Source organism: Carassius carassius, chromosome 18, assembly GCF_963082965.1.
Source record: "Carassius carassius chromosome 18, fCarCar2.1, whole genome shotgun sequence".
NCBI classification, from domain to species: Eukaryota; Metazoa; Chordata; class Actinopteri; order Cypriniformes; family Cyprinidae; genus Carassius; species Carassius carassius.
The window spans coordinates 16,629,153-16,655,390 of NC_081772.1; the positions used below are offsets into that span (position 1 = coordinate 16,629,153).

At 37.8% G+C, this 26,238-nt stretch overlaps 1 protein-coding gene across 1 annotated transcript in view; it reads right to left on the reverse strand.

Annotated features, from left to right (window-relative positions):
- Positions 1–2,123: 2,123 nt before the first annotated feature.
- The window catches only part of LOC132092551 (uridine diphosphate glucose pyrophosphatase NUDT14-like), a 53,447-nt gene continuing 29,332 nt past the window's right edge, over positions 2,124–26,238 (reverse strand). The window contains exons 2-5 of the mRNA XM_059498832.1: positions 21,745–21,788; positions 12,788–12,852; positions 10,433–10,730; positions 2,124–4,436 (exon numbers count right to left, since the gene is read on the reverse strand). Of these exons, the coding sequence (XP_059354815.1) occupies positions 4,187–4,436; positions 10,433–10,730; positions 12,788–12,852; positions 21,745–21,788 (657 nt within the window). The 3' untranslated portion in view covers positions 2,124–4,186. The remainder of the gene's footprint in view (positions 4,437–10,432; positions 10,731–12,787; positions 12,853–21,744; positions 21,789–26,238) is intronic.

Sequence of the window (26,238 nt, forward strand, 5' to 3'; positions counted from 1 at the left end):
AGTTTTTTATCCCACAAAATCTGTAACAATCTGTTGTTGTTTGGATGTAGCAGAAAAACACCTTGGTAATATTTATAAAAAAAAAAAAAAAAAATTCTTGAATCTTGATGGCCATATTTCTAACCTTGAAAATCAGGACTAGGTATAAAGTAACATCTTCATAATCATTCACACACATGAAAAATGGCTGAGAATTGAACAAATAATTCTAATCTTGTTGAAAAGTCATAGGCCTACACTCGTTTTCATCCTCCTCTCCACTCTCTGAGGCAGAAGTCTCTAATCTCATCCTTTCCAATCATCATACTACTTGTCTGCTTGATCCTATTCCATCTCATCTCCTTCAAGCCATTTCTCCTGCCATTGTACCTGGACAAACTCACATCCTTAACACATCTCTTCACACTGGTGTTTTTCTCTCAACATTTTAAAAACTCATATAACCCCACTTCTTAAGAAACCCACTCTTAACCCAACTCTTTTAGAGAACTACAGACCGGTTTCCCTTCTACCTTTCATTGCAAAAACACTTGAACAAGTTGTGTTCAAACAAGTCTCTGCCTTTCTCACACAGAACAACCTCTTGGACAGCAACCAATCTGGTTTCAGAAGTGTACATTCAACCGAGACTGCCTTCCTCTTAGTTGTTTAACCCCTTAGACCCCTTGGACCCCTTCTCCTCTCTGTCTGATGAAATTAAACTCTACCTCTCATTCCATCCTGATGATCCGACAATAACTGCTCGCATCTCAGCATGTCTAATAGACATTTCTTGTTGGATGATGGACCATCGCCTTCAACTCAACCATGCCAAGACAGAACTGCTTGTTGTTTCAACAAATCCAGCTAAACAGCTAGAAAACCTCGGAGTTGTGATAGATGATAAGCAAAAACAGCTAGAAACCTTGGAGTTGTGATAGATGATAAGCTGAATTTCTCAGACCACATTGCTAAAACTGCCCAGTCCTGCATTTGCTGGAAGATCAGGCCCTTTCTTTCAGAACATGCAACACAACTCCTTGTTCAGTTCAACCGCTCTTGTTCTGTTCAGGCTGGACTATTGCAATGCTCTCTTGGCAGGTCTTCCAGCCACTTCTGTCAAACCTCTACAATTAATCCTAAATACTGCTGCAAGATTAATCTTTAATGAGCCGAAAATAATGCACATCACACCTCTGTTCATCAATTTCCACTTGCTACCAGTAGCTGCTCGCATAAAATTCAAGGCATTAGTGTTCTCCTACAAAACCACTACTGGCTCTGCATCTCTTTATCTAAATTAATTACTTCAGTTATGTGCCCTCCAGAAGCTTGCGTTCTGCTCAAATCTTCATCTCAAAGAGGCACAATATCACTTTCACAGACTTTTAAATTAAATGTTCCCTCCAGGTGGAATGACCTGCCCATGTCAATCCCAGCAGCTAAGTCCTTAGCCATCTTCAAATAAATATCCGTCTTTCGGATCTTCCGTCTTTATTTGACCCTCTAACATTAGCATTCTGTTTGAAGTGTGAAGAGATGTGTTAACGATGTGAGTTTGAATTCTACTTTATTTATCTTCTTATATATATATATATATATATATATATATATATATATATATATATATATATATAAACACCAGCTTTCTATTTTCTTCTATCTACTTGTTTTTCTTTGTGTGATTGTGTGTGTGTGTGTGTGTATATATATATATATATAAATACCTTGCTACATGTACTGTGTTAGGCTAACCGAAATTGTCATTTGCACTTACATATTGTTGCTTTTTTGTTTTGATTGCTTCTACTGTCCTAAACGACCAAATGTAATGTAAATGTAAAAGAAGATAGGATAGGAGCGAGAGGGCGCTCTATGCTGCTCAGTGCTCCTGTAGTCTACACTGAAAACATAGAGCGCCCTCTCGCGGCTGTAGACGGTCATGTTTTCTCTTGGTTCTAAATAAATGCGACTTATAGTCCAGTCTGACTTATATATGTTTTTTTCCTCGTCATGACGTATTTTTGGACTGAAGCAACTTATACTCGGGTGCGACTTATAGTCCGAAAAATACGGTATGCACATATTTTGTGGAAAAGTGTGACGTGCTAGAGCAAAACATGCACCCCAAAGAAAGTTCTGGATTTCATTAAGCAAATCAGTCATTACATCAATTAAAATTTTGCACATGTATAATAATTTTGCATGGATACCTACTGAAACTGACACAAATAGAAACTCCATGACCTAAGGCAGTAACCTTTTTATTAATTTAAACTTAATGCAGATCAATGTAATACAGAGTGCACATGCAGTATTTCATTTTTGAAATATATATATATATATATATATTCATTCGAGGTGCCATACATGAAAACGATCAGCAAGTCTAAAAATCAAGCATTAGTAAAAGTGGCACGACAATAAATCAACAATTTCTTAATATTGAAAAGAAATCGAGCCCTATCCTGATATAAACATACAAAACACTCAAAAAAGTAAAAAAAAAAAAAAAAAAAATAGATTAAGAAAATGAGGAAATTATATCTGAGGCATTGTGATATGAAATAATGCTTCCAAAACAAATGTATAATTCTAATAATTTGCATACTTTAAAAGGAGTGCTTGAAGTTTAAGAACACTCCTATTGTGGACCAAACCAAACCTGTTCATCTTTTTCCACAACAATATGACCATGGTAACTTGTGAATTAGCACACTGATCATAAGTATTGATTAAGCTGATAAACAATCACAATAGAATATAAACTACAGAGTACAGTGATAGGACAGAGGAAATTCTTTACAATAAGTTCAAATCAGCTGGTAATACTGTTAATTTAACGTGACTGATAATACTCATGACAAAAACAAAGATAGTATTAATAAATGTTTGTGCCTTCACAAAAGTATTAATCCAACAAGATTTAGGAAAAACAACTGACTAATTAATCAATTGATTGAAATTAAGCTAGGAAATGCTTTGTGCATAAGAGAATCTGAACTGACCTACAACAGAGTGACAATCTGATTCAGAAAGCTTCAGCTCACTTTGATAAAATCTTTGCAACTGAAATTACAAGCAGCCTCTCAAATCTTCAAGGTATGATGGAAAATATTAAGGGGATATTGATTATAATCAAGCATTCATAGTCATCACTCTATATATTCATACAGTAAACTGCTAGTGTAATATAAATTATTTCAAGTATCATATTCAATGGATTTCAGAAAGTCACTGTGCTTTGCTGCTGTGACTTTAGGAGGTACCAGTCCTCTGACAATATATGGTATTTGAAAATATACAATTTTATTTTTGTAACTTCAGCAGACAAGCTCATGCACCCCTAATATATTCTATTCCATAAGTTCTGAAAGAATTCAGAACAATGTTAGAGTTATGATGATTATGATAAAGCAGCGTTAAACCTGTAGCACTAGCACTGTACTCACACTTTAGGTTTTTGTAGTAGATATTTCATGAATTAATTCTGCGCAAAATACTCAGAATATCAACTTAATGCTAAGCAGCAATAAACAAACAAAAAAATGTAAATAAAAAAAACACCTCAGTATTTTTCGGCATCATTACTAACCCTGAATGTCCCAAAGTCAGCTTTGGACCTGAGATAAATGCAACAGCATAATAGTTTTTCTTTGTCAATGATTGTTTTCTAAGAAGTGGCTCTCAAGTTCTCTCATTTGTGTAGCTGCCTGTATGTTGGTCACATAATTTACATTAATTATTGTGATTATTTACTTGCTTATTTATATTTAAAAAATTAATGTGATTCTACTAAATGGCCTGACAGCAAAACTGGTGGGAATATGGCTAGAGGTCTCACTTTCTGAACCCAAAGAACAGCTTCAATCACAAATGATCCGGGTCTGAGATTCCTTACCCTCTCAAATCAGAGTGGAATAGATCATCATTAAAAAAGTCTTTAAGGGCTGGGGTATGATTTCAAATGGCTGGCTGAAATTCCTGACATGTTAAAAACAAAGCATTCGGTTACACGAAACAAACTCACAATGAACCTCTTCAGCGGATAGCACACAAGTGCTGCTTAAGACAATAGCTAGAACCACAACAAACAGATAAAAGTGTGAGAAATAACAAAATAATTAACAGTTAGTGACCATTTTGATTACTATATATAAAAATGTATGCAATAACTTGTATTTCTGGATGGCTTGGAACCATTATGTTACACGTTGGTGGAGATCTTGTACTTCGGTGACATGTTGCTGTGGAACCATATGAAGCTGAAAATGACACCCATCGTTTTAGGGATGCTCTCATCAAAGGCAAAGGTCATGGCTTCGAGAAGGGGAACTTTGACCACCTCGATCAATTCGCCCTCTTGGGGTTTACCTCCTCCCTCTCCGACACGATTCTCCTCAGACACCTCCGCATAGAACATGGTCTGCTTCGATCCAGTCACTCCAACTCCTGACCTGTGAGGGAGCAAAGCACAAGGGACTCAGGACACCCGATAATAACAAGCCAAAAAGAGCAATGCGAGAACACAGAAACCTGGAGATGCACTGCAGCCATAAACTTGGAATGCAACTATGAATTTTCTGTTTTGCAAGATTTAAGCTAATGAAGCAGCATTTGAGTGAAATAAATGCTAATGCTAAATACAGCTGTTTTTTATTTCTGATTTCAAATGTTACTGAACCCCAAATTTGACAAATGGACGTCTCCATGATGTATGTGTGCTAAAGAAGTCACATTTTTGCTAAATATTAATTGTCAAACAAAGTTTTTATTAGAGTGTATTCCTGATGTTGTAACTTTGTAATGTAACTTTGATAAGGTGTGCATTTTAACATGATTTAAGCTAAAGAAGCCACATTTTTGCTAAAAAAAATTACTGCTAAAAATGTTACTGTAAAGATACTGTACCACTGTTGTCAAATTGTTCTCCTGATGTGAAATGTAATCTTAGTAGATTTCTCTTTCCCCATTCAGATAAGAACTGTACTTTCACTTCTAAGCTTATAACCAATCTAGAAACTAGCTGCCTAGGGGTGTTACCCAGCAAGTGTACTAACTGCCATCAAAAGCACTTGCTCATGAAGAAGAAGAAAAAAAAACCTCCCACCCATTAAACCACTTAAACCGATTGAAACATTTATAGATGAGGAAATATCCACCGCTGAAGCAGCTCTCTAGGTGTGAGGACCTGACAGCATTGAGAAAGACCTCTCATAACATAGCATCATCTGGTAAGCGCCACTGAGACTGAGGCGTTACCTCACCTGAGACTCTGTCATGGAGACATCACCATGGAGATCTCCCTGACACTCTGAGAGCATTACAGAGATGGGAAGCTTCTTCCTAGTATTTTGTAGTCTGAAACAGATTTTTTTAAAATGAGCTCATAAAATATGGAAGAAAATTACAAGGTCGTGATGCCTGCAAACCATCGAAGTGATGGATGATGGACTGAGGCGGCAAAAATGGAACAAGCCCCGGCAATCACTTTCTAGGATATGTTTAACCACAATGGGTGCGTTGCAAAACATGACTCTACATTTGAGAGGACGAATTTCAAGAGAATCTCCAGGACTCCACTGAGTCTGTCAACAATGAGGAATGGGGTCTATGTTGACACCCACTCATGAAGAATAGACAAGAAAAGGACAAATTATGTTCTGAACCCCTCCTGGGGCTCTAAAGGGGCCAGCAGATACAGCACTTCTTGTTTACATGTTTTCAACACAGAACATAGACTCCTGCTCTCTTTAGGAGAAAGTTTAGCTGATGTTAATTTTACAAATTGAAAACTCAATGCGGATTACTCCTGCTGCTTCAGTATAGCACAAAATAATTTATAATTTAATTTATGTGATATTATCCTCAACAAACAACTAAAATAGTGACATAAGCAATATTTTATGGAGCCACAGTGCTTACACACTTTGGGATAGAAAACTTTTTTTTAATAAAGCAGTTAATACTTTTATTCAGCAAGGACATTTAAAATTGATCAAAAGTAACAGTAAAGACTTTTTATTTATTTATTTTTTTTACTTTCTATTCACCGAAGAATCCTGAAAATGCAGTATCACAATTTCCTACAAAACATTATGCAGATCAATGTTTTCAAACTTCATAGAAATAAATGTTTCTTGAGCATCAAATCAGTATATTAGTATGATAGCTGAAGGACCGTGTGACACTGAAGATTTAGCTTTGCTAGGAATTAATTGAATTAAAAAAAAATATTTTAAAATATATTAAAATAGAAAACAGTTATTTTAAACTGAAATAATATTTCACAACATTATAGTGTTTAACATTTTTGACAAAAAAGAATGCAGAAAGAGCCACTTTTGGCTGCTTTAACCAAGTTAACATATTTATTAAGCAATCTGGTTGGTGCTGTGGTCCAGTGTTTAGTGTAAATGCTCAAATGGACAATGTGTCATTTCCTCATCGTCTTCTCCACACCATTTCCTGTTCCCTTTTGCTTCTAATTACTAAAGGTGAAAAGGGGAATAAAAGACAATTTCACTGATTAATACAAATCAAACAGAAGTAGTTCATCCTCTCTCTGCATTCCTTTATGGCACTACCCAGCCAATAAAAGCAGCAGGTGCAATGTGAGGTCCACAGGTTTTTAGGATGCCGCAGTCGACAGGTGCGTCTGACCGAGTCTGTGTGTGCCAAGTGTGAATTTGGGAGGAGGATCCTTTGTGACTCCATGTGGTACTTAAGCTAATCAGAGATAGCTGTGGCACAGGTCACAATAAACAGCACCAAGCAGATGTTGCAGTCTCTCCCTCTCTCTCTCTCACACACAGGTGTGTGACTGTGGCAGGTGTGAGGCGGCAGGGGTTTACAACGGTCTTGTCAATAAGAGACTGATAAGAGCATAATGCAGCACTGTCACTTCTTCTTTTACATGAGATTGGGACCCATTTAACACCTGAATACTTTATCTGAGGTTCTTTATTCTGGGGGTTTAGGGCTGGTAATGGTAGAGATGAAGGTTAAATATTACAATAGCCCCTTTCACACTGCCATTCCGGCAAATACACGGGTAAAGTGTTCCAGCAATTGTTCCCTGGTTGCTAGATTTTGCACTTTCATACTGCAGGTGATTACCTGGGATATGTGCGTGCTTTCACACACAACCCGTAAAGATCCCGTAATGACACGTGACATCAGGGCGTGACGTGTAATGAACGAGTCGAAAACATTCGGCACGTTATACTTTCACTGAAGCTGGGCGAACGATCTCTGCGTCAGCACGGAAAGTGAGGAACAAACTGATCTCTGCTTCATTACAGTTTGCACATATATTTTCGTCGCGAACGTTGATCTTCCTTCAAAACAGCCGGTAAAAGAGTCGCGCGATAACGTGCGTCATCACTTCAACACAGCATTAGATCTGGCTTTTGTTCACACAGTGCTCGTCCCGGGTTGAACCTGGCAATGTTACTAGGTCCCCGACCCGGGTTCAATGCCGGAATCAATCCCGGAACGTGTTTGCTTTCACACAGAAGGCGACCCGGCAATGTTCCGGCTATATGCCGGGTCCAACGTGCAGTGTGAAAGGGGCAATATGGAGAGAAAAATCAGTTGAGAAAAAAATAAAATAAAAAATTCAGCCATGACAGAGTGCAGTATTACCAGACAGTCATACATTCCTTTCACACACACTCTCCATTGTTCAAAAATTTGGGGTGATTACAATTTTTTTATGTTTTTGAAAAAGTCTCTTGTGCTCACCATGGCTGCATTTATTAGGTCAAACATACAATAAAATAGAGTAATAGTGTGAAATATTAGTACAATTTCAAATAACGTTTTTTTTTTTTTATGGGTTCAAACATTACATTATTTTGTGTATTTGGTGTAATGCAATGTGTTTACGTGGTCATAGGGGTCAAGGGGTTATATGAAGTTGCTAAAAATAACATTATTTTGTGTATTTGGTGTAATGCAATGTGTTTATGTGGTCATAGGGGTCAAGGGGTCATATGAAGTTGCTAAAAATAACATTATTTTGTGTATTTGGTGTAATGCAATGTGTTTATGTGGTTCAAGGTTAAAAAAACAAATTATTTCGCATGTACTGTACATTATTGTTGCTCCTCTATGCCCTGCCTTCTGAAACGCGTCGATTTTTACAATGCTCATTGTTCTGAAAAGCGATGTATATGCCATCTATCCAGTGCGTTGTGATTGGCCGAATTCCTAAAGCGTGTGACGGAAATGTTATGCCCCTTACATACTATGATGCTGAGTGTCCCGGCGAGATGAAACAAAAACAATGAAACCCATTACAAACGATTCATTTGCTGCATCCAGTGGGGACATAATAACTGATTATAATGACTGGGGCAGCTGTGGCCTAATGGTTAGAGATTTGGACTAGTTACACGAAGGTCGTCGGTTCAAGTCTTGGTGCTGGCAGGAGTTGTAGGTGGAGGGAGTGAATGAACAGCACTCTCTTCCACCCTCAATACTCATGGCTGAAGTGCCCTTGAGCAAGGCATTGAACCCCCAGTTGCTCTCTGGGCGCTGGATCTACAGCTGCCCACTGCTCCGGGTGTGTGTTCACGCCACGGTGTGTTCACTTCTCACTGCTGTGTGTGCACTTGGATGAGTTAAATGCAGAGCACCAATTCTGAGTATGGGTTACCATACTTGGCAAAATGTCACTACTTTCACTTATATTGTCTTTTTATGCATTGTGTATCGCACCGCGTAAACATAAAACCCACCTCTGCATTTATGGAGTTGTAACACTCCAAAAAGAAAGAAAAATGTTAAATTGCATGATATGACACCTTTAATACATTTTAACATTTATTTTATTCCTCTCATGACAAAGCTGAATTTTCAGCATCATTACTCCAGTCTTCAGAATCACATGATTCTTCAAAAATCATTCTGATATACTGATTTGAGTCTCAAATAACATTTTTTAAAACATTAATGAATAGAAAATTAAAAAGAACAGGATTTACATGTGCATCTCCAAAAAATTTTATATCATGAAAAAGTTATTTATTTATTTTTGTATTTAATTAAAAAATGCAAACTTTCATACATTCTTGATTCATTGCACACAAACTGAAATAGTTCAAGAGTTTTTTTTTTTTTAATTCTGATGGTTATGACTTACAGCTTAGGGAAAAAAAATCATTATCTCAAAACATTTGATTATTCCATTCTGAGCTTGATTAATTTTGAGTATAAATACTGGGTACCTCTTGCGCTAGTTTAGAACATGCAACCACAATTATGGGAAAGACTACTGACTTTTGCGTTCATTATCAAAGCTGCGATAATGAACGCGATATTGCTTAGCTTGTCAGTGATCTATGGATCTGTCTATTAAATGCATTTTCCATTTAAAAGCAGGTGATGAACATTTACCGCTAATCAGAGAACCTGCTTTCCTGACGAAATGCGCGTGACAATCGCATTCGATATATCGCCCATCCCTAGGAGCTTAAGACCATTATCAAAGCAATCTGGGCTTCAATAACACCTCAGTAGTCCCACAGACTGATGGCCTTCATGCCACGCCGCACTGAAGCAGTAATTTGTGCAAAAGGAGCCCCAACCAAGTATTGAGTGCATAATTAATCCTGCTTTGGAGATCTTGAAAATTTATTTTTTGCAAATCTTTTTTTGAAAAATTTGAGATACTGAATTTTTTATTTTCCTAAATTGTAAGTCCTAACCATCAGAATTAAAACAAAAACTGAAATATTTCTAAAATATAAGAATGTTTGCTTTTAAAAAAAAAATGAAATTACGAAAAATAAAGAACTTTTTCATGATATTCACATTTTTTGAGATGCACCTGTATTTGAAGTAGAATTACTAAACATTTGTAATTATATTATAAAAATATTTATCACTTTCGGACTGATCAAAATTAATGCCTCCTTGCTGAAATAATATTTTAATTTATAAAAAAAATGTATATTGACAGTAATAGTAGTATAATATTATAATAGTATAACAGTTTCGTCTTAATGTACCATGTGTAAAGGATAAATATATAATCTGAAAGCTGTTAGAATAAATAAATAAATAACGAAAATAAATAAGCCTGCATAAACCTGAAATTACTTGTTTTAATTATCAATGTATCACTGACGGGACTGCTTGTGTTATTATTAGCCACTTTCACACTTGGAAGCTGCTAAATTTCTTGAACAATTTTCCCACATCCATTATTAGAAAAAGCAGCAGCTTTCAGTATTTTATACTCATTGATATCTGACACCATTTGCAAGAAATAATCTCGAAACACAATCCTACTGAAAATTTTTTTGATGACATTTCTTAATACAATGTTGCTAGCTAGCTACATCATGCTTGATATTGATAGTGATAGCAGACTAACTCTGTGTGATTTTCACTTATGAACTTACCATAAGATCATCGATCAGACTTATTTATGAAGGGTTCTCACCTGTATGATGTGATCTTCCTCAGTTTGGTGACTGGCACATCATAGCCACACTCTTCCAGCACTTCCTGTCTGGCAATCTCTTCCAAGGAGAGGTTGGGTTTGTCCACTAACCCTGCGCACAGCTCGTAGGTCACGCCGGCCGAAGCAGGAGGTTGGTGGCTTGACGTCTCTTCGCTCGTCTCCCCTGCTTTGTCCTCTTCTGGTACTTTAGGTTCTGCTGGGGTGGCTTCTGCAGACTCTTCCTCCGCAGGCTGCAGGGGATTTGGTTTGCTCCGCTCCCATTCACTCATGTATACAGCTGTGGAGAAGATGTGTCACTCATCATCAAAGACTGCATCCAAACACAAAGACAGATGAGGAAACATTGGAGTACACAAGCACTTTGATTGATGAGGTCTCGGACGTTTAAGCTCATGTAGGCACAAGTATGTGTTTGAAAAGAAGTTGCAAAGAGGTCAATAAGGGTGCCCAATATAAGGAGAAAAAAAAAACCTCTTTTTATTAACATTGGTATTTATATAGTTTAGAAAAACTCTATGCATTTTATATTTAAATTTAACTACTGTAACCATCACCTAAAAATAACAATATTTCCCCACAAACCCAACCTCTCTATATATAAACAGGGTTTATCTAACCCTTACCCTAACACTATAAACATATTTATGATATTTTACATTTAGAAACCTTGTAATAATAAACCTTAACCTTGTGATATTAGTGATGGGTTGCACAATATGTCTATAATTTTATTAAGTCTATATAGTTTTTATAAAGTTTTAGTTATTTTAGAAATAAAACTAGATGAAAATTTGAAATCTTTCTTTGGCAACTATAAAGTTAAAGATTTTTGATATTTTATTTCAGTTAATGACATTTCTTTATGGTTTTAGCTTTAGTTAACAATAACCCTGAGCTGAACTCATTGTTCACCGCTGACTGAGAGCTCATTTAAAGAAAAGCCATCCTTCAGTAGACTTGTTCTTATGTTTCCCTGCACAAGGCCTTTCTTTTCATTTCTAGCATTGTTTGAAGACTACAGAAAAAAAAAACCTGTAGAAAGACGTCTCTCTTTCAATAAAAGGCTTTCCTTCCATTCTGAAAAGCAGGGCGCCGTCCCTGGCGAGCATGTATAGAACAATAGTGTAACAGTGTAGCGCGGGGCCAAAGCTTCACAGAGAGCACTGAAAAATGCTCTGTTTGCACGACGACCATCGACATGAAAAATGTTCCATTGTGAGAATGTTACTGTTTTAGAGGCTGTTTTAGAGTCTTTTAGGGCTTTCCACATCGCATTAGGCCAATATATGCTTTTGTGGTCTTCTCAATGTGTAATCTAAACATTGAACGTTTCATTTAGAAATGACTAAAGATGATACAAAGGTCACTAGACCAAATAAAAACACTTGAAAAATCTAGAATGTGCAATAAATTTGAGAGAAATGACCTGAATGGATGTGGCAAGGTTATAAACTGTATTGTTTATAAATGTTTATCATTATGTTATTCTCAGGCAAACCTGAAAACATATCAGATGTTTTTAAAAATCTGCAGAAGAACAAAAGATCCTTCATCATCTCTTTCTAGTATAGATAACAGAATGATCTGAGTGTTGTACGTCACTTTGTAACAAGATCTAGTATAAATGAAGCATGTGTGAAAGTGTTTGAAAATGAATCTTTGTAAAATCACTGTACAATGTCAAGTTGTCAAATCATGCTATAAAAAGAAAGTAAGAATAGCATATTAAAAGAAGGTTTTAGGGATGTTTTGAATGTATCTGTGCCACACAGGCTCTTGATATTGAACACACAGACACACACAGACACACACACACACACACATATATATATATATATATATATATATATATATATATATATATTTATTTATTTTTATTTTTTTAGGGCTTTCTAATAACAAGGCTGTACAAAATTCACAACTGAATTGAAAATGATTATTAAATCCAAAATCAATTGCTGAATTTTAAATGAATTTGAATGAACAAATGGATGCAGAATTGAAATACAAATTTAAGGAAGCAGAATTGCATTAGCCATGCTTGATTTCTTTTAATTAGAATGATAGGGAGTGGAATTTACTAAAATGCAATACAAATTCCAACTCATTAACTGAAAGGGAGCCATTTCTTAATTTCCCTTCACAACCCTGAAATCTATTTGAAAACCTTACAGCCTTAAACCTTCTTGTCTCGGGGATGTAAAAAAAATAGGCTGTACAAAACATTCGTTAAGTTGGTGTGGAGAAAACAAGATTACAACTCACATCAATCAAAATCAAAGAATCAAAGACTGTAGAATACATCAGGAATTAACAAAGACTGCAGGATGTTACCTGGGCGGAACTGCTTGACCAGGATGAAACAGTGTGAGGTGGTGTTGAAAATCAGCACAGAGACACTGGAGAGAGGAAACAACAGATTTAGAAGTTTAGTTGGCATTTAAAGAAACATTTTGCAGAGTACTTGACAATAGTTTCCTTCCTGTTAACGCACCCAGTCTTGCCAGAGCAATAACACAACTGGTCCAACAACTCATATCCTTTAATGATAAATAGAGAAAGTGAATGTGAGGATGTGTGTTGGAGAGAGAGGCACATAGACACCCTTGCTCCATCAAGCCCCAACAAATCACCCTGGATTAACACCTTGCATGTGGTCTTGGTTTTTCACTTTATCTCGGTTTCAGACTGAGCTGATGCCTTAAGAAGAAGAGAATAAATGCCTGTGTTTTAAGGATCTCTATAAAATAGGATTTATCCACTGAAGCATACTGGAATAGCCAGGCCTCGGTGGACTGAAAACAAGCTAATAGCTCAGCATGGCATGAGGTCAGAGGACAGTGTGTTTCTGTATAGCACTTTCACACTCACACAAGCGACATCTTTCCCCACTCCTCAACCAGGAGAACATGTACCTGACATAACATCTGTCTCGAGCATTAATGTGAGATTTTAAATTCTAATTTACTAAGTCTAATTAGTCTAATAAGTCTAATTTTTTTAGTCAAATTGCTTTACTAATTGAACTTCTAGAGATGGATCTTGGTTCACTTAGGAATAGTTCACAGAAAAACAAACTTTGCTTAAAATTTACACACCCTCAGGCCATCCAAGATTTAGATGCGTTTGTTTCTTCATTGGAACAGATTTGGAGAAATTTAGTATTACATCACTCACTTACCAATGGACCCTTTGCAGTGAGTGGGAGCAGAGAATTGAAAAAAGCTGAGTGTTTGTAAGAAATAAAGCAAACATCAAGGATTTTAACTTTAAACTATCAACCAAAATAAGTCCATAATCCATAATAACATTTCCTCAGTGAAAAGGTTGTGAAAAGTTGTCCACTCACATCAAAATAATGGTTTAGAACTGTTTTCACTTGTAAGTGGTGCTTAATGCATGCATATTTCTTGCCTGACAATGTTTTCTCTGGAGAAATCAATATTATGGATAGAGGACTCATATTTTAGCCAGAAACAACTGTTTGAAGTTTAGACTTGTATGTGATAGTTCTTAGATCCATGTCTAGATTAATTTCTTATAAGCACAAAGCTTTTCTCTTCAGAAAACTTTCATTGATGGACTGGAGTTGTGTGAGTTACTTGTAGATTATGATGATGTTTTTAACAGCTGCTTGAGAGAACTCTCGTTCTGACGGCACCCATTCTCTGCAGAGGATCCATCAGTGAGCAAGTAACAATGCTAAATGTCTCAAAATCTTATCTCAAATCTCAAAAACTTTTTTGGGGTGGTCTGTTCCATTAAGTTGTGGACACATTAATGAAATTTCGGAAAAATATTCTGCATTGCAATTGCATAGCAATGTACATTATGAATCACAGCCTGAAGTCACTTTTAAAACAAGACGCTTCCTATTGATCAACACGGAAAAAACGTGGACTACTTGAACCAGCTGCAAAATCTTTCTGAGCAAAGCTTCACGCAAAATTCACAATTGTTTGATAGCGTTTTATTAAAATGACTGGATTTTGCCTGCAAAATTTGGCAAATGACAGTAAATGTGACAGCACCTTCAGAGTGCAAGATTTGATGATTGTCACAGACCTCATAATATTCTAAGCTATAATACGTTGTATTAGCGTAATTGTTTCAATGGCGATGTAGAGAGAGACTGAGTGGGGAAAGCGGATATGTCTGTAGAGGCAGGAAGCCCTGCCCTGCCTTTCCCATGATGAATGCGTGCCAGAGATTACCACACAGCCTGAATATAAACCTACACACACTCCTGAATCTTAAACACAATCCGCACTCACATACAAGCATTTGTTCTCTCCTGATTTTTTTTTTTTAAGTCTTAGAAAAGGAATGCACAATAAGGTATATCAGTAGCTTTATTACTTTTTTCTTACTAATCAATTCTGAGTATTTAGTTAATACTCTTTTTCTGTATTTTGTTCTTAAACAAACTTGTTTCTTACAGTTAATCTTTAAAACCACTAATAGTTTAGTGATGCACCAAAATTTCAGCGACTGGACCCACCATAATCTGAAGGTTTGAGGCCTGATTAAGAGGGGTCCTGAGGGGGAAGCAGCACACATCCAGTGTCTATCAGATAAGATCCTCCTTTTATTTCCACTGTTGACTATCCAAAATGAAGAGTGCAGTCTAGGTCAAACCTTGAAAACTGTGCAGCTGATAGGTCAATGCCCTGGCGAGCTGAGGCATGTCTGAATGGCGTGCTCCTCACCATTTCACCTCTCTACTCTGAAAATACTGTCAAAGTCATGCAGGACGTGTCACACACCGTTAAGCATGTTGTCCATTAGGGGTGTTTGGTGCTTGCTGCAGGATGCAATGATTTTGGAGCAGCAGCAAAGAAAGCACATGACTGGTACTCCTGATTATAAGAACCAGTGTTGGGGAGTAACTAGTTACATGTAACGGCGTTACGTAATTTAATTACAAAATTATTGTAACTGTAATTAGTTACAGTTACTAAGAAAAAATGAGTAATTAAATTACAGTTACTTATGCAATTTTTTACGATTACAAAGGGGATTACATTTGAATATTTACACACATCCACATACAGATTTAACTGATTTCTTTCCCAAATTGCACTGACTATTCTGAGACATACCGCCCTGATAATGTCCGGGATGCGGAAATACAGTCTGGTTCGTAGAATCCAGTCATAAAAACGGAATGCCTAACGCGGACGGAATATGCCACATTTTGGATGACTAAATCAAAAGTAGGTCAGTACACTTGAATCAAAACATGACATCGACTAGTGTCTGTGAATATAAAGCCCCAAAAATGCAATATGACTTGCACATTCTGCGTTTCTGTGGAAATCAGGCGCGAACTGGACACCGGGAGAAACGGGACAATTCCCGGTGGCCTGGCAGCCGATTTGGTCCTCTATTTAATATCATTATTGTATAATTGCCTGCCGAATGTACTAAAGCGATCATTTGCGAATCCGCCATTTGATAATTAAATCTCTAATAAGTCATGAAGTGTTAGTCATGACTCGCGCGTTCTCCACGCCTCCGCCAAACGGTTTGGATCAGACTCAGAGTAATCAATGAGAGAGAGAGAGAGAGAGAGAGTGAGTGTGAGAGAGAGAGTGAGAGAGAGAGTGAGAGAGAGTGTGGACTGCTGGAGCAGAGAAGCAGAACTACTGTTCAGGGTTTCAGGTCAGTTTCATCTGTAAAGATGCTTTTTTGTCTTTGTTTTTTTATTTATTTAATCAAGCAGCAGCACGTTGCTCATCAGTCATCACTCAAAATACTATATAAAGGACATCATTATTATCTGTTGTAATGTTACAGTAGTAATTTAGCTGAAAAAAATCAGATTTTTTTTATAGGTTTAGGGGGAGCTACGACAGACAACAACACAACCCTTACGGAAATTAACATTTTAATATTTAACTATAAATCCAGAGAAAATGGTTAGCCTACTATTGTTTAACTGTGATAACCAAAAATGTAAAATTATTTTACAAATGTATTTATTTAAAAATAAATACAAATCCACTTCCAAAAAAAAAACAAGGTTATTTTACTTTTATATAGGCTAATAAAAGCATGGTAATTTTTTGTAAGGGAAAAACATGACTCGTGTACAATATTAGGATTTTTCTATAAAGATATTGTAGTATTGTAGAGTATTGTATTGTAAAGTATAGTTTTGTTCAATCTTGAGTATTAAAGTCATGAGAGGGATGGATAACAGGGCAAAATAAAGAGACTGAAGAGAAAAATGGAAGTGAAGGTGCCGTTCAGGAGAGAACTTTAAATTATTTTGCATGTCCCCAAATTAAAGATTTAAACCTTTTTTATGTCAGGTCCATACAAAAAAATAGTTTTGTCCATGAATTTGTTTGTGTGAGTTTGAATTTTCCAGTCTGAATTTTTTTCCCAGTCCGCCCCTCCTGTAAATTAATGGCAAAGACATGGTTTCATTTACTACACAGAGGCCTACTGAAGCTCGCAGTGTTTTCAACCTCTGCTGCCTCAATATAGGAGTACACGAGCACATAAACATAATTTCTAGAACTGCTCTGTGTCACTTCATGTGCATTTTACTTATTTTGAGAAAACTATCATCATATACAAAGAGAAAGCTGTTTAAAAAAAAACACCAATGTTTCAGGAGTTTAGTACACAGAATACATCACATGCTTATTAGATAACTGTATTTAAGTTTATGTATATGCTTTTATTTATTATTCTTTAATTTTCACAAATTTAGAAAGTAATCAAAAAGTACTCAAAAGTAATTAGTTACATTACTTTAATAAAGTAATTGAAAAAGTTACACTACTATTACATTTTAAACAGGGTAACTTGTAATCTGTAACCTATTACATTTCCAAAGTAACCTTCCCAACACTGATAAGAACCAATAACATCAAATACACAACACTCTTGAAAGTCCTCCCAAAAGACAATGGCTACCAACTTAACCTCCCAAACACCAGCAGAGCTCTCAATACACACTGGAGCAGTGGCACTAATGGACTGAACAGATGCTGATCTTAATGGCTTTACCTTTCAACTACAGATCACCTCATTCATCAATCCACCAAACAGTGTAACAAAACAATGAGTAGGTCAAATGGTGACATCAAATATTTAAACAAGTGCCTGCATATACAAAGTTTGGGGTTGGCAAAGTATTTTTTTTTTTTTTTTTTTTGAAAAAGATGTTTATGCTCACCAAGGCTGCATTTATTTAATAAAATTGTAAAAACAGTAATATTGTAAGCTTCTGTTAAAATGTGAAAAATATTTTTATTTGAATACAGTTATTTGTACAATTTAATTTATTCCTGTGATGTCAAAGCTGAATTTTCAGCAGCCATTACTTCAGTTTTCAGTGTCACATCATCCTATAGAAACAATTATAATTCGCTGATTAGGTGCTCTAGAAACATTATCAATGTTGAAAACAGTTTATTTTTCGTGAGGATTCTCAGAATTTTAATTTTAAGATAACATTTATTTGAAACATTTTTTTAACAATGTCTTTACTGTCATTTTTTATCAATTCAATGTCTTTGCCAAATAAAAGTATTAATTTCTTCTCAAATACTTACTGCCCTCAAACCTTTGAATGGTAGTGTATGTCCATAACATGGAGTACAAAATAAAACCAATCGCAGTTCCTTTTGTTCAGCATCATGTTTTGGGGCTTAGAAATGTCGCCACAATAACAGACCAGTGTGTAAAACTCTCGGACGTATTTGAAAGATTCTATGCCATGAACTTTAAGGGCCCTATAATACACCCGGCGCAATGCGACACGAGGCGCAGCGTAATTGTGTTTGCTAGTTTCAGTCCGGCGCCGTTCACATTTTCCTGTCCAGTGCCACGTTATTTAATTAGCAAATGGGTGGTATGGGTGGTGTTGGTGCAGTGGATAAGACACATGCCTTTGGTGTGAGAGACCCGGGTTCAAATCCACTGTGGGACACCAATGTGTCCCTGAGCAAGACACTTAACCCCTAGTTGCTCCAGAGGTGTGTGACCTCTGACATATGTAGCACTTGTAAGTCGCTTTGGATAAAAGCGTCAGCTAAATGAATAAATGTAAATGTAATGTAAATGCATTTGTGCTCATTTTTGCGCCCATGGGTGTGCTGGTTTAAAAAAGAGGTGTGTTCTGGCGAATTGCTGATGCAATGCTATTTTAAGGAGCTGAAAATAGACTGTGCCATAGACCAGCTCAAACCTGGTCTAAAGTCTGGCGCAATGTTTTTTCTTTGTTATTGGAAGAGCGTACACGCTGCTTAAAGGCCGGGGGAAAATTTGTGCAGCAGAGCCAGATAACAAACGTACACACCCACTGCCGGAGTGTTCTCGTTCTCGAGTCAAGAACCGGTTGCATCGGTTTTTCGGATCACCAGTACACTGAACCAAAAACAGTTTCGGTCGGACGCTTCCGATTTGAGAACCGAGGAGCTGATGATACTGTGAATGTGTGATTCAGCGTGAAGCAGACTGACACAGAGTGCGTCTGAACCGAACTTATTCTTTTGGTGATTGATTCTGAACTGATTATGTGCTAATGTTATGATCTCTGTCCACTGGAACGCTATCGCTTTTAATTTAAAACGGGTTATTTAAAACAATTACTTATCAAACAGATGGAATTAGAAATAAAGGCCTGCCTCTAATAAAAGCCTGCTTCAAATAAAAGCCTGTTACCTTCTGCAGTTCAGGTAAATAAAGGCCCCGGCTTTTATTTGAGTAATTACAGTATATATAAATGCCTACATTTCACAATGGATAGTCATCACATGTATCAGAATTAGGCTATTTGCTCGCACACGAGCAGCTCCGTTTCATCTCGGAGACACTGTCTGTCTTTGCGCTTGCCAAATTCCACCATGTAAATAGCAAATCCGTCATGGCACGAGCGCAACTGGCTCTTAAAGAGAATGGAAGATGAGACTCTGATTGGTTTATTGCACGTTACGCCCAAAAAACACCCATTACTCATTAAGAGAATAGGGACAACCCGTTTAGACCATGCTCCCGGGTGCGCCAATCGTTTTTTCCATCGTTAAAATAGCAAAAGTGGATTTGGACATGCCCTGAGTGCACCTGTGCTGTGTGCTTTACATTTTGCGTTTAGATCGTTAAAATAGCGCCCTTAATATTTCACATAGTTTTGAAACTCCAGTGTTTAGTTGATCCTGATAAGCGCTTGTTGTCACAGTTGTAAACTACGGCTTTCTTCTTTCATAAGGGGTTTGGCGTCATGGCATCTTTGTTTCTGGACAGAATTAGAAGAACGCGACACACACGTCTCCTGGAAATCCTATAGAATTCAACCGATGACACCTTTGACACTCCTGAAGTTTTTCCACTTTTGTGTGCCATATGCATCAGACGATTAACCAACGGTCTGTGGTCGTGACATCTGAGGCTGGGACTAGGGCTGTGCAAAAAATCTAATGTGATTTTCATGCGCATCTCATCAGTAAAGATGCTCCTGTAATTAGAAGTATTTCTCCAGCACGTGCGTTCAGATCAGGGTTGCCAGGTTTTCACAACAAATCCTGCCTAGTTGCTTCTTAAAACTAGTCCAAAACTAGTTTCCAGGAAGTTCCCCGATAAAAATTGCTTCCCGGGGTTAAAATATACATTTTTTGGAAGGGTTGCCTTGGTAAAATTTGCATTTTAGGAGCTAAATATCACGTTATTTGTATTGGGGTTGCTTCAAACCGCGGACATGAAAAACAATCGCAGACTTGGCAACACTGGTTCAGGTGGAGCGGCAGTTACTACACAGAGCCGTAGTCTACCGACATTTAACACAAAATCGTTTTCAAAATCGACAAAGAATCGTCTGCGATTTTAACATCGATTTTGTGTAGATTGTCAGTCAATTGAAAAATCTACGGCTCGGTGTAGTAAATGCCAACCAGTGTTGCCAAGTCTGTGGTTGTTTTTCATGTCCGCGGGTCGAAGCGACCCCAATACAAATAACGTGATATTTAGCACCTAAAATGCGAATTTTACCAAGGCAACCCTGCTAAAAAACTTATATTGTATCGCATTCGATTTTTTGCACAGCCCTAGCTGGGACTATCTTCAGCTCCACTCAGTCTTGTCCTTGCATCTTGTTCAGAACAGGTTTGACACTGTGGTTTGATTTTGTGATAATCTTTTCAGTCAATTTGAGTTTCTGTTCTTCCCATTGTCGTTTGAGCTGTGCTGGTGGTCCAAAATCCAGGTCCACATAGCCGTTTTGACTGGCTGTCATGTTCTCAACAAGCATTGTCATTTTCTCACTTTAGATTTATTGAGGTCAGAAAAATGACTTGTGTTTTGAATGGTTAGAAAATGGTTATTTCAAGCCCATCGAAATCATGTTTTGGTTTGCAAACCATTTTCTCACAGACATGGTCCAGATGCTCCTCATCATAGAACAAAGGGCCTTCTTAAGAAACCTAATATATGGACATACTGTATCTCTTTCTATATTATTGGCCGGAGACTTTGTAGCTGTTTTGTTCTTCTTACTGACAATGACTGAATCGCCAGATAGCTCCATGAGAAAATAAAAATGTCTGGCAATATTGACACACGGTCCACAGAGGTACTCAGTCCTTACTGATAGCTTTAATGAACCCTGTATGAAAGGTCAGCTGTGATCTCAGGGCAGCAGTTGACAACTGGAGTGATACAAAGGGGTTCCTCTTAGGTGTGTAATGACCCAAAAACTGCTTTGGGTCAGTGGGAACAGAACTGAAGTTTAACTGCTTCTACCTCTCTCTTGGACACTTCAAACCTGGTCAGGGATCAGCGAGTGCACTGAAGGGTGGAGGGTTGCAAACACCTATTTAAGCCTACTAAAAACAGGACTGTGTATGAAAGAGAGAAAAAAGGGACAGATTTATTGTGACAAAGCTAAATGGAGACAAGATCGTGTAAAAGACAGAACTGAAGAGAGATCAAGACGTGCACACAAAGACTTTTGGGGCAGGGGAGAACTTCCTATTGTTGCACTGTGGTGAGACATTCCAGCCCTAAAAGCCTCTAATCCTCTCAGGTTTACAGTCGCCTTAAAGTATTGTGTTAAAAAAAATGCAACTCAATGAATCTGAAAAAAACAAAATCTTAATGACTCACTAAGGCAGAATGTACCAATTAGGTAGACTCCAAAATGAAAGAGATACAGTCAAAGACAGTAAATAAATAAACCAGATTCAAAATGAGTCAAAGAGGGTTTACTTCAAAATTATATTGTTAAAAAAGCACACAGACAACAAAAAAACGACAACAACAATAGTAAGACACATTCTCACCTATCATGGGTTTGCATAAAGTCCCAGGACTTCTTTGTCCCATTCTGTGAAAAAAAGCAAAATGACAAAATCATAAATTTCTAAAATAACAATTCAGGTAAATCGGTAAAACAAACAAACAACTGAGACAGACAATCTGAATATTAAAAACTATAAATCATTGCATTGAATGAGTCTTACATTAAATTTTTTTTTATTGCAAACACATAAACTCCATGTCCAAAGATGACCTGTAATGAATACTTAGTTTCATTGGAAAAGTGGCTAATGAGAAGATTTTTTTAAGGTTTCATTTAAAACGTTAAATACTGATTTTTTTCATGCTGTAGCTTCTATCATGAGTAAGTTTCAATTTCTCAGGCTAAAATATGTAGAGGTAGTTGCTAGAGTAGTTGTTAGGCAATCAGATATCCAACCCAAAATTATATAAGAAATTTTAACTAGTGACATGGACCATGTCTATAGTGTCATTGTGTCACCAACCAATGATTTCATAACCCCTCGATTTCCATTTTTTTTTTTAGAAAACATGGATACACCAAAGGCGCTTTAATACAGGTGCATCTCAAAAAACTGGAATATCATGGAAAAGGTATTTATTTTCTGTCATTTATTTAAAAAGCAATATTTCTTATATTCTAGATTTATTGCAAACAAACTTAAATATTTCAAGAGTTTTTTATTTTAATTCGGATGGTTACGACTTAAAGCTTATGAAAATTAAAAATTCAGTATCTCAAAAAATTAGAATAGTACATTTTTAGTTTGATTAGTTTGATTAAATTTGAGTATAAATACTGGGTACCTCTTGGGCTAGTTTAGAACAAGCAACCACAATTATGGGAAAGACTACTGATTTGACAGTTGTCCAGAAGACAATCATCAACACCGTCCACAAGGAGGGTATGCCACAGAAGGTCATTGGTGAAAGGGCTCACTGTTCACAGAGTGCTGTATCTAAATATACTCATAGAAAGTTGCCCGGAAGGAAAGGTGCACAAGCAACAGGGATGACCACAGCCTTGGGAAGATTGTCAGGAAAAGCCGATTCAAGAACTTGGGTAGCTTCACAAGGAGTGGACTGAAGCCTGAGTCAGCACATGAAGAGTCACCACACTCAGACATCTTTAAAAAATTGGCTACAGCTGTCACATTTCCATTTACATTGAATCATTTAGCAGATGCTTTTATCCAAAGAAACTTACAAATGAGAACAATAGAAGCAATCAGACCAACAAGAAAACAACAACAGTTTACAAATGACATGACAAGTCTAAGTTAGTCTAGCACAGAACACGTAGCCAGGTTTTTTTTCTTTCAAGAATATGATAGACAAGAAAAGGTAAGTGCTAGTATTAGTTGGTTAAGTGCTGGTGAAAATGATGAGCCTTTAGATGTTTTTTGAAAATGAGTAAAGACTCCACCAGCTGGGCACAGTCCAGGAAATGGTCCGTGAGTGATTTTGAACCTTTTTGGGATGGCACCACAAGGCTTTGTTCACTTGCAGAATGCAAACTTCTGGAGGGCGCATAAGTTTGAACTAGTGAGTTTAGGTATATTGGTGCCGTGCCCGTGGTCGTCTTGGGGGCAAGCATCAGTACCTTGAATTTGATGCGAGCGGCTACTGGTAGCCAGTGTAACCTGATGAGGAGAGGAGTAACGTGAGCTTTTTTTGGCTCATTGAAGACCACACTCGCTACTGAGTTGCAGAGGCTTGATAGTACATGCAGGAAGTCCCGCCAGGAGAGCATTACAATAGTCCAGTCTGGAGAGAACAAGAGCTTGGACAAGAAGTTGGGTGGTTCGCTCTGACAAGAAGGGTCTAATCTTTCTAATGTTGTATAAGGCAAACCTACAGGACCGGGTCGTTGTAGCAATATGGTCTGTGAAGCTTAACTGATGATCCATCACAAATCCTAGGTTTCTGGCTGTCCTGGAAGGAGTTATGGTTGACAATCCCAGCTGTATAAAGTAGTTGTGATGAAACAATGGGTTAGCTGGAACCACCAGCATTTCTGTCTTAGCAAGGTTGAGTTGAAGGTGGTGGTTATTCATCCAGCTAGAGATGCCACTCAGACAGGCTGCAATGCGAGCAACTACCGTAGGGTCATCTGGTTGGAATGAAAAGTAGAGTTGAGTGTCATCATCATAGCAGTGATAGGCAAAGCCATGCTTTTGAATGACAAATCCTAATGATGCCATGTAGATGGAGAAGAGAAGTGGTCCAAGTACTGAGCCTTGAGGAACCCCAGTAGCAAGTTGTTGAGACTTAGAAACTTCACCCCTCCAAGAGACCCTGAAGGATCTATCTGAGAGGTAGGACTTAACCCACAGGAGTGCAGTTTCAGAGATGCCCATCTTTCTGAGGGTGGACACTAGAATCTGGTGATTAACGGTGTCAAAAGCAGCAGACAGATCCAGCAAGATGAGTACTGAGAATTTTGAAGCTGCTCTTGCCAGTCACAGTGTTTCAGTAACCGAGAGAAGGGCAGTCTCAGTTGAGTAGCAGCTTTTGAAGCCAGACTGGTTGCTTTCCAGGAGGTTGTTCTGTGCAAGAAACCTAGAGAGCTGGTTGAACGCAACTCGCTCAAGTGACTTTGAAATGAATGGAACAAGGGATACTGGTCTGTAGTTTTCTAGAAGTGCTTGATTTAGAGATGGTTTCTTAAGCAGTGGGCTTACCAGAGCCTGCTTAAATGCTGAGGGAAATGTCCCAGAGTGAAGAGAGGTGTTGATAATGTGAGTAAGTGAAGGTATAACTAAAGAAGAAATCGCTTTAAGGAGGTAAGTGGGGATCGGCTTAAGTGGACAAGTAGTAGGATGATTAGACAGGACAAGTTTGGAAACGTACGTTTCTGAGAGAGAAGCAGGAGAGAGAGTGTGCATTAGTCGTTGTGAAGTTGTCCTCAGTCTGCAGTGTGGAGACTTGGTCACTGATGGTTCTTGTCTTGTTTGTGAAGAAAACTGCAAAGTCGTCAGCTGTAAGAGGCGATAGAGGAGGAGCTGGAGGTGGATTAAGAAGAGAAAGTTTTGAAAAGTATGCGAGCGTCACAACAGTCGTTCATTTTGTTGTGGTAGTATGATGTTTTATCAGTGAAGACATTTGCAGAGAAGGAAGAGAGGAGAGACTGATAAATACGGAGGTCGGTAGAGTTTCTTGATTTATGCCATTTTCTCTCTGCAGCCCTGAGTTTAGAGCGATGTTCACGGAGAACATCGGACAGCCAGGGGGCAGATGGGGTGGTGCGTGCTGGTTGAGCAAAGAGTGTCAGTAGCACTTTTCGTGTTCAGAACTGAAAATTGAGAGAGTGAAGGAAGTGAGGATGAAACCACAGAGGATAGGCGAGATGGAGAGAGTGTGCGTAGGTTCCGCCTAAAGGTGACATGCGGTGGAGTGTGTGCCACTTCAGGAGTAAGTGCGAGGTAAGCAGTAATGAGGAAGTGGTCTGAGGTGTGCAGTGGAGCAACTAAAGTGCTGTTCATGGACAGCGCGTGTAGATGAGGTCCAGTTGGTTGCTTGATTTGTGAGTCACTGTAGTAGACACTGGCTTGAGATCAAACGAGGTGAGCAGAGTAGGGGTGTGCCAGTACTAGTATCGATAACGAACGGTTCCTGGGCAAATTCCAAATGGAAGTGATCATCCCTATCCCCTTGGAGTGGGGACTTTGGAGTAAATAGGGCACATGTTGCCATTAAGTAGTCGTTAGGAATGCACTTTGCAAAAGGAGCAACATAATTTCCTCATTATCTTCAGCTGGCATGTTCCTGTGACAGCGCAGCATGTGTCCTTCAGCAGATGTCACTGTTTTACTGTATGTTTTTTTATTGTTGTTAGCATAACTTTCGCAAATAAACATACATTTTATATGTAAAATTTTTTTTTAAATATGCTATATAATATATAAAAACTAATACATATAAAACGGTAAAAAAAATGTTATGTCGATGTCCATCAGCGAATCTGCTGACGGACACGTGCTGCGTTGTCACGGAAACATCCCAGCTGAAGATAATGAGGAAATTATGTTGCTCCTTTAGCAAAGTGCATTCCTAACCACTACCAAATGGCACGCACGTGCCCTACTCACGCCAAAGTTGCCACTTTAAGGGGATAAAGATGATCACTACCAAATTTAATTTGCCCGGGTTCTGTTCGATACCGATACTAGTACCGGCACATCCCTAGAGCAGAGTGTTAAAGTCAGCAGCCTGGGGTTTATCTAAGTGGATGCTGAAGCCACCAAGCAGTACCAGCAAGAAGTTTCCCAATTGACCTGGGGGACGATAAATGACCACAAAGTGGATTTTAACAGGGTGGGTTACAGTAATTGAATGTGATTCAAATGAACCGTTACCTGTAGGAGATTGTAAAAGAACAAATTTCCATTCTTTTGAGATAAGGATACCAGTACCTCCACCCCTCCCAGTGGTGCGAGGAGTGTGGGAACAAGTGACATTAGTGGAGAGGGCTGCGGGAGTTGCAGTATCTTCAG